This window comes from Danio rerio, chromosome 24, assembly GCF_049306965.1.
Source record: "Danio rerio strain Tuebingen ecotype United States chromosome 24, GRCz12tu, whole genome shotgun sequence".
NCBI classification, from domain to species: Eukaryota; Metazoa; Chordata; class Actinopteri; order Cypriniformes; family Danionidae; genus Danio; species Danio rerio.
The window spans coordinates 15,802,621-15,814,998 of NC_133199.1; the positions used below are offsets into that span (position 1 = coordinate 15,802,621).

A 12,378-nucleotide genomic window follows, 5' to 3' on the forward strand; every position below is an offset into this window, starting at 1 on the left:
TGACCTCTGAACACAACCCCTAAGCCTTCTCGCCTTTAATTATCTCTAATTAGTAATTAAATCCTTCAGTCCTTTTGTAAAGGGCTTTGCAGGGATGTATTAAATGCAAAGGAATTTATTTGAGAGGTTTCTGAAATGCAGTGAATGTTTTTAATGCACTCACATAGCCTGTCCGAAAGAGGAAAAAAGTCTCCGCAATCTCACTCAAATCCCTTAAAGAGTCGTTTTAGCCACAAGTACCTAAATGACTGATTGATTCCACATGGATCTCTCTCAGAAGAGCTCTTTGGCTTGTTCGCAAATCATCAGGTGCTCAAATTTATGATTTTATGATGCTTAGCTGTGAGTGTTTGAACTGTTAAACAGATCTGTATCTGCTGGCTGTCCCGTAATGCGTATTTAGAGTAGTGTGTTTTTTATTTAACCAGTTCAGGAGACGATTTAGTCTAATAAACTTGTTTTGTGATCCACCTCCTTAAGTATTGCAGTGAAGTATAACCATGAGCTTAAGATATTTTGTAGAGCCTTTTTTTATTAGTTTACTTTTTTCTGGACACGGTTCGTTTCTAGACTGCACCCAGATGTTTTCTAAAGTTAAAAGCAAAAGTATGCATTTATGTAATTGTTGTGAAGGAAAAACAGCAACTAGTGTGTCACTGCTTGATTTTGATGTGCTAGTTTTTACAAACAATAAAGTAAATATTAAAAACTACAGTAAAAAAATCCATAACCTGAATATATAGTTTGTTAATGTGCGTTAATGAATTATTTGTGAAGTAGATTTTACTGCACACTGTAAAAAGCCAGACATTAAACAAATTACTTTGACTTGTTAAAATTAAATGTATTAAGTTTGACAAACTTAATTTATGACAGTTTTCAGTAATAAATTAGGTTAATTCTTTTAGGTGTAATAAGGTTTTTATTTATTTAGGAGAACAAGAATGGAACAGTACATACAAGACAGTACAAATCATCTCCTTCCCATGTTAATATAATAATAATACTTTTGTTACAGTACAAATAATTTCCTTCTTGTTAATATAATAATAATACTTTTAAGTTTTGTGGCAATACTTGTACTTGCCATAAATGACACAAACTTGTTAAACCTAAAAGTACTATACTTATTTCTAAAAACTTTCATAAATACTTAATTCATTTAATTGCAAGAAGTCAAAGTAATTTGTTTAAATTTTCACTTTTTACAGTGTAATAGGAATTGGCATATATTTGTCTGTTTGTGGATTAATGATTACATATAATAATTAACTTATTTTGAAAAACCTTGCGAGTAGAAAAGTCAGAATTTCAGGTTCTGACTTTTTACTTACAATTACAGGTATACGTTCTCTAATTTATTAAGTACATACACCTTAAAGCCAAATAAGCCACTAGGTTGGACCCTCTTTTGCCTTCAGAACTGAAGAACTCAATCCTTTTTGACATAGATTCACTAAGGTACTGGAAATATTCCTCAGAGATTTTGACATAATAGAATCAGGCAGTTGCTGCAGTTTTGTCAGCTGCACATCCATGATGCGACTCTCCCGTTTCACCACATCCCTAAAGGTGCTCTATTTGATTGAGGTCTGGTTACTTTGGGGGCCATTTCAGTACAGTGAACTCATTGTCTTGTTCATGAAACAAGTCTGAGATGACTCACACTTCAGCACATGGCGCGTTATCCTGCTGGAAGTAGCCATCAGAAGATGGTGCACTGTGGTTATCGTTGACGCAATGTCGTCAACACCACCATTACCAGCCTGAACTGTTGATACATGACAGGATGGATCCATGCTTTTATGTTGTTGATGCTAAATTCTGACCCTTCCTCAGACCTCATCATCAGACCAGGCAACACTTTTCCAATCTTCTATTGTCCACTTTTGGTGAGCCTTTGAGAGAGTTTTAGCCTCAGTTTTCTGTTCTTAGCTGACAGTAGTGGCATCCTGTGTGATCTTCTGCTGCTGCAGCCCATCTGTCTCAAGGTTGGACGTGTTGTGCATTCAAAGATGCTCTTCTTCATACCTCTGTTGTATGAGTGGTTATTTGAGTTACTGTTGCTTTTCTATCAGCTCGAACGAGTCTGGCCATTCTCCTCTGACCTCTGGCATCAACAAGGCATTTGCGCCCACAGAACTGCCGCTCACTGGATATTTTCTCTTTTTCGGACCATCCTACAGTATGTAAACCCTAGAGATGGTTGTGCGTGAAAATCCCAGTAGATTAGCAGTTTCTAAAAAAATTTAGACCAGCCTGTCTAGCCCTAACAACAATGCTACATTCGAAGTCACTTAAATCACCCGTCAGTATCGCGTGCTTATCTGATATCTGTTTGTATTAGTATACAGCTACTACCCTTGTATAAAATGATCCAACTATTTTATGGTGTGCTTCAAAACAATAAATTCAATATTTTTTTTGTTAAAGCTTTATCGCTCGCTGGCTTCACTGACCTCTCTAACTTTGTTGATTCTTGAATGGCTCATCCTTCCTTGTACTGTAGATAGTGAAACTATCAAGTTAGGCAATGTGACATGTCTTCAAAAGCTTTATTTAGTTCTTCATGTAAAGCTGTACACTGTTAGCTGCTGTTTTACTGACTGGTTGATCCAGTCTAAAATATATCCAAGTTCCAAACAGTGGGCATACTGCTAGTCCATTTTCATTTCTTTTTGGTGACTCTAAACAATCATGAAAATCCAACGTGATCTCACTGTAATTCATTACTTTTTGATTTAGTGGCTAATTCTTATGAATTAGTATGATCTCATTCATACAATTTAGTACGATTTGCTTATCCCCCAGTAACGGTTGGGTATAGGGGTGGGGTTGGGTGCCATGCCTCCTTTTTAAAATCGTACATTTCTGAATGACTGAACTTATAGGAATTAGCTACTAAACTGACAAAATGTAAAATTGTTACGTTTCCTCGTGAGATCAGGCTGGAAAATAACAGTTTTATCTTCAATTTGAATGGCTAACTTATGGAAGCCTTGTTCTGCCTCCGTTGGTTTGGTAATTGTGACTTTCTCACAATTTGAACTTTTTTTTACTTCCAACTTTAAGTGTATATCTCATGATTCTGACATTCAGTAGGTTTTGTTCCAATTCTGATACTAGTATTGGAAATGCCACCGATACCACAAAATAATTCTGGCATTGCCGAGTATTTGAAACTATAAACCAATCCGATACCATTTTCTTAAAAGAGGCCTACTGTTATGCCATATAGAACACCCTCTTGTGTTTGCATTCAGAGCAGTGTAGTATAAATGACTCAGCATCAAGCAAAACAAATGGACATAACTATGTCTTATTTAAGAAAATAAAATCATAAGATATACTGTAAACTGGAAGAAAAAAGTAAAAATTGGAAGGTAAAAAGTCGCAATTTCCTTTAACCTGTTCAAGTAGAAACAGGTTTCTATAAGTTACTAATTGAAATAAAGAAATAAACATTTGATTAGATGTAGCAATGGATTAAATTGACATTTCATACATGCAAAAACTTTTTTTTTTTTACTTGCAATTGAATCTTTTGCATCACAAAGAAGCCAATTTGTCATCATCTGAATGTCTTGCTTTGATATTGTCTCCAACAGGTGATATGCATTGAGGATGAGTGCTGTCGGGGAAAACTCGTCTGACCCTGCCAGGTCAGAGGCTCAGAAGCGCAAGGAAGGCCCATCAGACCTCCTGGGTCCAAGGTACATCATCCAGACAATCAGACAAACGAACAGCAGCAGCTCATAGCAAACTCTGAAACCGCATTCTTTGCAGGATACACATTTCGAGTTTGCACATATGGCCAAGTGAATTTCTCAGTGTCTACAGAACAAACCGCTGAACTGCAATAATCTCGAGCAGGCCTCCCACCGGTGGAGCTCAGCCTAGATAATACACGTTTCTATATAAAGCCCTTTTCCACTGAGTCAGGAAACATCAGTCTGTATAATTCATTCATTGGAAGGAACTATGCATGCCCTCTTTATTGACAAATCTTTCTGTGCAAACTTGCTGAAGATGCACAGTGGAAAATTGAAAATGCAACCTGTTCAAGGTTTGCTCAGAAGGCACTCAAGGAACGTTTGTCTCTTTGTGTTACGACACAATGCACAAAAGAGGATTTTGCTGTCTCAGGTTGTTTAGTCTTTCAGCCATAAATTAGCATTGATTAAGAATATGCTAAATTGCATATTTACTAAATTAACTCAGTTTTATGTTATAGGTTATACATATTCAAACTTAAAATGGCATGTTAATCAAAGTGTATTATCCAAAGACACTCACAATCAATGTTGGGGAAAGTTACTTTAGAAAGTAATCATTACAAGAGGTGTGAAACTACACTGGTCTCATGGTTCATTTCGTTTACGATTATCATGCCATCGATTTGGTTCAATTGGATATCTCAGTGCATCACGGTGCATTGACGATGCTTTCCATAAACAATTTTAGATCTTACTTCACAGCACAAGAAAAATTTAGAAATATATGGATATTTATATATTATTTGTAATGTAATTTTGTCCTTTGATACAAAGTCAGATATATGAACTGTACCTTTAAAAACTCAAGGACTTGCACAGGACAACATGAGCATTCATAGCAAATAGACAAAAGTAAATATCCCGCTCGCTTTATGAGCCCAGTCTAACAAGTTCTTACACCCCTATGATTGGTCAGGCTCTCAACAGAAAGGGTCTGCAACGAAGAAACAATTCATTATGACCCCCCTAGATTACAATATTGAGTTACTCCCAAAAAAGGAACTAGTTGCGTTACTTGGTTACTTTTTATGGTAAGTAATGCGTTACATTACTTTTGAGTTACTTAAGCGATACTTTTAGTGACCTAGCTAAAGCTTGATCTCTATCAGAACTTGCAGGTTTTTTTTAATTCTTTTTTTAACTGTATAGCCTTCATTTACCTTTTAAAAAAGCACATAAATAATAGTAGGATAATGTTATCTATAGATAAACAAGCCGTATATATAGAAGTAACTCAAAAAATTTTTTAAAAGTACTTTACTCGAATATTTAGAAAAATAATATTATTACGTAACTCGTGTTATGCGTAATACATTACCCCAACACTGCTCACAATGTATGTACATATATTTTTAAATATTGACAAATCGTTCAATAAAAAATGCATAACTCTTTTGCAAAAGTAACATTAAAACTGGATTTTTAAAGCATTTTTGTTATGATTTTAAATTTTTAGTAATTGTAATTTTTTGTTTCTTCTCACAGTCCCAAACGAAGTACAGAAAAACGTAACCGGGAACATGAAAATAAGTACATTGAGGAGCTCGCCGAGCTGATTTTCGCAAACTTCAATGACATTGACAACTTCAACGTCAAGCCTGACAAATGTGCAATCCTAAAGGAAACCGTGAAACAGATTCGGCAAATTAAAGAGCAAGGTAAGAAAACCAATACAGCATTTTTTATAACTGATTACATTTTTACTTGTCTTCATAATAATACTCCATTTACAGGAATGTGTTTTTGTTTTAAAACGTTTAAGTTTTGTTACTTTATGCTTGGTGTCCAGACTACTCCAGCATGTAGGAAATGTTTTGAAAAACTGGGGTTCCGTTTCAGTGTTGACAATCCTAAATGCAAAGTTTTAAAAAATGGACACTATAATGCTATAATGGCACCGGGTTTCAGTACCAAACCCTGATTTGGACTGTAAAGCACTGTTTTTTTTTCTTTTGTTTCAGCTTTGCATCACATCTGATGCTTGAAATTGTATTTTTATTTATGTAAATGATTTAATCCATCCAGAATCAGGCTAGTCAACATAATTTAAGAAGTTCTGTTCAAATATTGCAATATGGTAAAAATGTATTTATATTGCAATTTATATTGCAGAAATGCAGCCCTAGTGTACATTGAAATTTAGCCCCAAAATACAGATATATACTTTATAAATAATATTATTAATATTATTTTTTGTCCATAACTCTCAGGCTTAGTCAAACCATCCATCAATTCCAGATTGACTTTCAGCAGGTGCCTGTGCAGATTAGCATCATGCTAACAGCACATTTGGTCTGGTGGGAAACACAGAAAGCCCTGCAGCTTGCATTCATGCCTGTATTAGAAAAAAAAAAAACATGAAGAAACCAATCACTTGGATTGATTAGAAGTCACAATAGAATTATTCCTCTAGATTTGTTAAGTATTTTCTAGTTGTATTGCATTATCAGTGCATCATCGACAACATAATTATTAGCACAATATTTAGATTCAGGTGCAGTGCTTGTTAGCATGTTAGGCTAATAGTTTCTTTAACAATTATACAGATATAATTGCTTTTGGAAGCGTTATAGCAGATTATCTCATAACAACTGAAGTCTCTAAATATAGACTGATTTATTTTTTTATATAAACCATAAGACTGGATTTCTTTGCCACTGTGTGTTTCTCTCCAAATTAGTATCTGTGTTGTTTTCAGCTGACGAGACTGTGTGCTAGTTGACGTGTTATGTGTGTGTGTGTGTGCATTGATTGTGCCTGGGCTGTGATGGAGATTGTTTGTGATGTACTGAGCTCTAGGTTATGTAATGCTGAGCAATGTGAGCTAACAGAGCAACGGTCGGCGGCGTCTGCTGTCGTCCCTTACCCCTCCTTCATCTCCTCCAGCGCTCTGCAGCATCACACACTGCTCTAACTGTGTTTGTACAGTCTCAAACCGCCTCGAAAAAGACACAAACAGGCCTGTTTTGCCTGTAAACAAGGCCTCGAGTGTAAAGAGCAACAGTCAGCTTTCCTTGTAAAGGAAACACAGCATCACTGACACTCACAGGAAGCCCTTTAAAGCAGAAGCTGCTATCTGCTGAAAATACAGTTTTGAAGCCTCACGGTTCTGTTCCTCACATTTAGTCAGACACAAATGTTTCTTCAGAGAGATTCTTTACTCAGTTCCTCTAATTAAAAATGGAAGATTTAAATGGTAACTTAAATTAAGAGGTGGTTTCGTGAGTTTAAGGGTGTGCTAAATATTTGGGATGTGACTAATTTAAGTCTCACAAGCCTTAAAGAAGGCTTTTTATTAATTATTGTTACATTAGCAGCATTTTGCCATCTTTTTACAGACAAAAACGGTCTGTTTTTAACCCATTATGAAATCTGCATGGGGAATGATTCTGGTCTTGCATGAAGTTTCCAGTGGTGTATGTTTCTAGTAAAATGACTGGATGTTTTTCTAACAATTGGCAAAAAAAATATAATAATAATAATAATAATAAGTTTGGTTAGTCAGAATTTTTAGCCCCCTGTTTATTATTTCCACCAATTCCTGTTTAATTGAGAGAAGATTTTTTTTCAACACATTTCTAAACATAATAGTTTTAATAACTCATTTCTAATAACTGATTTCTTTTATCTTTGCATTGATGACAGTAAATAATAGTTGACTAAATATTTTTCAGGACACTTCTATACAGCTTAAAGTGACATTTAAAGGATTAGGTTAATTAGGCAAGTTAGGGTAATTAGGCAAGTTATTGTTTAACGATGGTTTGTTCTATAGACTATCGAAAAAATATCGCTTAAAGAGGCTAATGATATTGACCTTAAAATGGTGTTTAAAAAATTAAAAACTGCTTTTATTTAAGCCAAAATAAAACAAAAAGACTTTCTCCAGAAGATAAATATTATCAGACATACTGTGAACATTTCCTTGCTCTGTTAAACATTGTTTGGGAAATATTTAAATAAAGAAAAAAAAAATCAAAAGGGGGCTAACAATTCTGACTTTACCTATATGACTATACCTTGTGTCTTTATTAATTTTTATAGATTTTAATGATGCACAATGTTTAAACAGACACAGACATGCTGTTTTTGGCTGCTGAATGCATATTTTTAATGTTATCAATTTTTAAGGGGTGCATCAAAATGTAAATTCTGGGCCACACCTGAAAATTCTGCTGCATAGCATTGTTTTAAACGTATGTCTCTCTTGACAAACGCAAACTCTCATCTAACAAACGGAGCAGTGGAAAAGACAGAAAATCAAACAGCTTACAATGATGGAGATTGGTGCAAGGATGATGGCCGCTGGACATGTCCGAATTGAAGGGCATTATTTGTGCTTGAAATGTATGGCTGATATTATGATCTGCAGCAAATCGATAAATGTTTTCGCTGAACTTTTTTCCTGCAGTTAATGGGAGAAAAAATTATTCCCTACCATTGATGAGTTTTACTGCAATCCGTGTATTCGATGTATTACTGTAGGGAAAGCACAAACGCATGTCCTGAGTGAGGTACGTCAGATGCTCCTGGGAGTAAAATCTGAGAGAAAGTAAAATTGTGGATAAATATATGAGTTATACAGCTTTCCTTTGGCTTAATTCCCACCATTTTAGATCTGTTTTAGATCTTGTCTTGACAAGAGACCAAAATATATAAGCTTTATTTCTATGATTTGTGTCATTGTCACAGTGTCAGATTGCACACCTAACATAGTAGGCTACCTAATATAGTAAATAAGATAAATAAATATATAATTTATATAAATATAAAATTTTTTATCTAAATTTCTGAGAATTACCACCACAAAGCCAGGAATTTTTATCGCACAAACTCACAAAGAAAGTCGTGAAAAACTAGAGGGTCTTGCATTATGTATTAATACCTATTTGATTTTCTCAATAGTGAGTCAGTGCTTATATATATTAGTGACTGAACAACACCCAGATGATGACATGATATGAAATCCTCCCCTGTAGAGAGCTATGACCCAGTATCCATGATCAAACCTGTACACTGATTGGCTGAGTGCAGAGTCAGGGGCGCGGCTTTTCCTTGTAACTGATTGTGTGCAGATTCCAAAAGATTCCAGATTCCAGAAGCTTCAATCAAACTACACATCTGTTATTAAAATAAATGACACGCCCCAACTATCACAGACATAAACCTACCTTTTTTTTGTCGCCTCTTGGAAGAGCAGGTTTGAAATGAGAGAGGGAATGAGTTATCACCAAACCTCTGGTGCAGCTGTGCAGGTTTACCAGTCCCTGCTGGGCACCGCAAAGACCTGCTGACACACAACACGCTCGCATCCACTCATCATCAGCAGTGTACGCATGCGTATCTCTGCCTAACGCGCACACACACACTCGTGCTCATATACGGGAAGAGCAGCGTTCGGAGCATCCCAGAACGGGCTGAGGGGGAGGCTGATGGATGGCCCGCTCTCTTTGCCATATGGCTACCCATCATGCCAGCACAGTTTGCTTCTCTATCGTGTCCTCTGTGAGCCCAGTGTATCCGCTGATGATCCCGACGACTACTCACTTTTATGGATGGATACAGACAGGAAGTTACATTGGTCTGGGGGGATTGAGGATTGGAGTTATTAGTGGTTTATATTAAAATAGTATTTATTAAAATTGTACATTTATAAACAATAATTAATGATGCAAGAATGTCTTTATTGCAAAAGATGCAGTGGTATCCTTGCCTTATTTATTTATTGTATTATTTATTATTGTTTAAACAAGCTTTTATTTTGTAATATTTTCTGTGTTCATATTCGTTTTTTGTTCATGTTGTTAAAATAATAGGCGATATAGAAATATATAGGTTATCATCCCATCAGAATATATTATTATATACTCTGATGGGATGATAACCTTGGATAAAAATACTACAGTTTCACAGGATTGTGATCACTGCTCTAAAATAAGATCTTTTTAAATGTCTGATTTAAAAAAAAAATCTACTTTTTTCCCTACTGAACACAATATATTTCATTTTATGAAATATTTATCCTATTTTGGAACACTAAACATTTTAGACTAAATAAATCTGCTATCCTCATTAGTTTCAGAAACACAACATTTCTTTACAACACACAAAAATAACTTGTATAAAACCCCTTATACCCAGTGTTTGGCAAGCATCTTGAAAAATGTAGTGAGCTAAGCTATTAGCTACTATACTTAAAATGTAGCTTTAAAACTACCCCCTGGGAAATGTAGCAAGATAAACTAAAAGCTATTTGGCAAAAGTAGCTTAGCTACATCTAAGCTATTTTTACAATTTTCTTTTTTTAAATCGAAGCAACTTAAATCCAAGTCAATCTTATCTTAGTGATCAACAAAACTGTCAATAAAACATATGAGGCATAATAGTTCAGTTATTTACTGTAAATAATATGCTGTACTAAACAGAAACGCATTGTAGTATATAACAGCTAAAACAAAAAATCCAATAAAACCAGATGTTACACATTTAAAATACTATAGTAATTTATAGTAAATGGAAATATTTAAGAATGAGCATTATAGTGTGCATAAATACTAAACTATTTTTATTTTTTGAGCACAGCATCAGAAATTAAGTTATTGCATCGTGACATGTACTTCTCGAGGTATGGTGACGAGGAATTCTGCTTCAGAAATAACTCCCTCAGTCATCTTTCCATCAAGCAAGTTTCACCAGAGGTGGCAGTAACGCACCAAAAACTTTGTTATCAGCTACCAAAAATTAGGAAGAAGAAGAAATCGTCATTCTGGCCATAATATAGATTTACTTTAATCGGCTAGATACTGGCCTCACAGCTTCGTGAATGTCAGTCCTGTCACTTATAAATCCGCGATTGGTAAATGTTGCTTGTGTTGACGCTACTGTGCTACTTGACTAATAAAATAGCTTCACTACTGAAAAGCCATTTGATTTAGAAAGTAGCAACGCTACCGACACGCTACTGAGAAATGTAGTTAAGCTAGTAGTGTCACTACTTGTAGCGACACTACTACCCAACAGTGCTTATATGTTATATACCTTAGGAATGGTATAACAGAAAATTTCTGTGGTTTTACAATCTTGACTTTTCCAAACCGCTGTAAACCTTAAAACCGGTTATCGTTCCATGCCTATTCATTATCGGTCTCTTATTAAGATATTGGCTCTTTATTAATACTGATAGTACATATTCTGCAATGTAATATTATTTTACATCTCTAATAATATCCAATACTTAAACCCAATACGGCCTTACAAACTATTAATAACCAGCAAATTAGGTGTTTGAGGCAAAATCATAATAAACAGTTTATTAATAGCAAAAAAACTTCACCTTACTATAAAGCGTGACCTAAATCTTTGTATTAGACAATTCTATTCACAATTTGTACAGATGAAAATGTTTTAATGCATACATTTCATTGATTGTTTTGTCAATGTTTAGCCATTTTTATCCAGCGAACCCTATCCTAGACTCAGACAAACCAATTTCCCTCTGCATTTAGCTCCATCATGTGTGCTTTGTTTTGCAGCTGACGTTGTTTACAAATCATGTCACTTTGCTGAAGAGAATGACGTTCTCTGTTCTTTATATAATGGCTTGTTTGGCGTCTGTGAGTGTGTTGACGGTTCATTCATGTCCAGGCTGCCGGCTGCATGGCTGCTGCGTGAGGCTTCACATGTACCCATTTAGCCTGACAGCTTCTGCCTTGCGCGTTGCTAAGGTCCGGATATGTGCCATAACAACATGTCTCAACAAGTGCGCGGCAGTATTATAGAGTGCGAAAAGAGGTTTAAAAGGTGTGTGTGTGCGCAGTATAAAATGAAACGCTTAAGTGAGCAGAGAAAGAAAGTGCTGCCCTTTCACGAAATGCTAATACGCTCAAGCTAGCAGGACCACATGAAGTGTCTTTAATGTAATTTGGAAATAAAACACTTAAACTCGGCAGGATCTAATGAAGGGTTTTGGATTCTTTTATGGAAATGTTGATGTTTCCAGCCGAGGACTGGGTTCTGGACCAAATTAACCATATTCACTTAGTAGGGGAGAGAGGGTAAGCGGTGCCAATTTTTGCTTAACTTGTCCTCTATTCAAGGAGAAAGGAGACCGAGGTAGAACTAATGTGCCTAATTATATTTCAGGATGTCTGCTATCAAGTGAAATTAGAGGAACACATTTATAACTAGGTGCAATAGAAATATGTCCTGTCAAATAGGGTGAGCAAGGGGTGATTTAAATCATTGGGGAGCAATTTAAGGAACAAATGTACATTTTTATGTAAATTATGAATATGAAGAGAGGGAAAACACTTGAATTGTTTTATTCCAAAATCTAATTTTACATTAAAATCTGAAGGACATTTTGTAAATCGATGCATTTCCTATTCAGACCTGTGTTTTTCTTGTTTGTGAAGCTTATCACTAAGGGTTGAGTCACTGGCACAGCTTACCCCAACGCTTCTGGCACACTTTACCCCGCAGCTGTCATTTTGGGAAAATGCTTCATTTGTTGTGATTCATGGTGAATCTTTGGCCAAATAACTTGCCTGGGTTTTAGACTAGCAGATGACCAATACGAATAGTGTCTTTGACTTTTCTTGAT

General features: G+C 35.5%; 1 protein-coding gene across 8 annotated transcripts in view; it reads left to right on the top strand.

Moving 5' to 3' along the window:
• The window catches only part of ncoa2 (nuclear receptor coactivator 2), a 207,566-nt gene that overhangs the window by 97,446 nt on the left and 97,742 nt on the right, over positions 1–12,378 (top strand). For all 8 annotated transcript variants that reach the window (XM_009297336.5, XM_073940585.1, XM_073940586.1 and 5 more), the window contains 2 exon segments: positions 3,609–3,713; positions 5,262–5,434. In XM_009297336.5, coding sequence (XP_009295611.1) covers positions 3,625–3,713; positions 5,262–5,434 — 262 coding nt within the window. In that variant the 5' untranslated portion in view covers positions 3,609–3,624.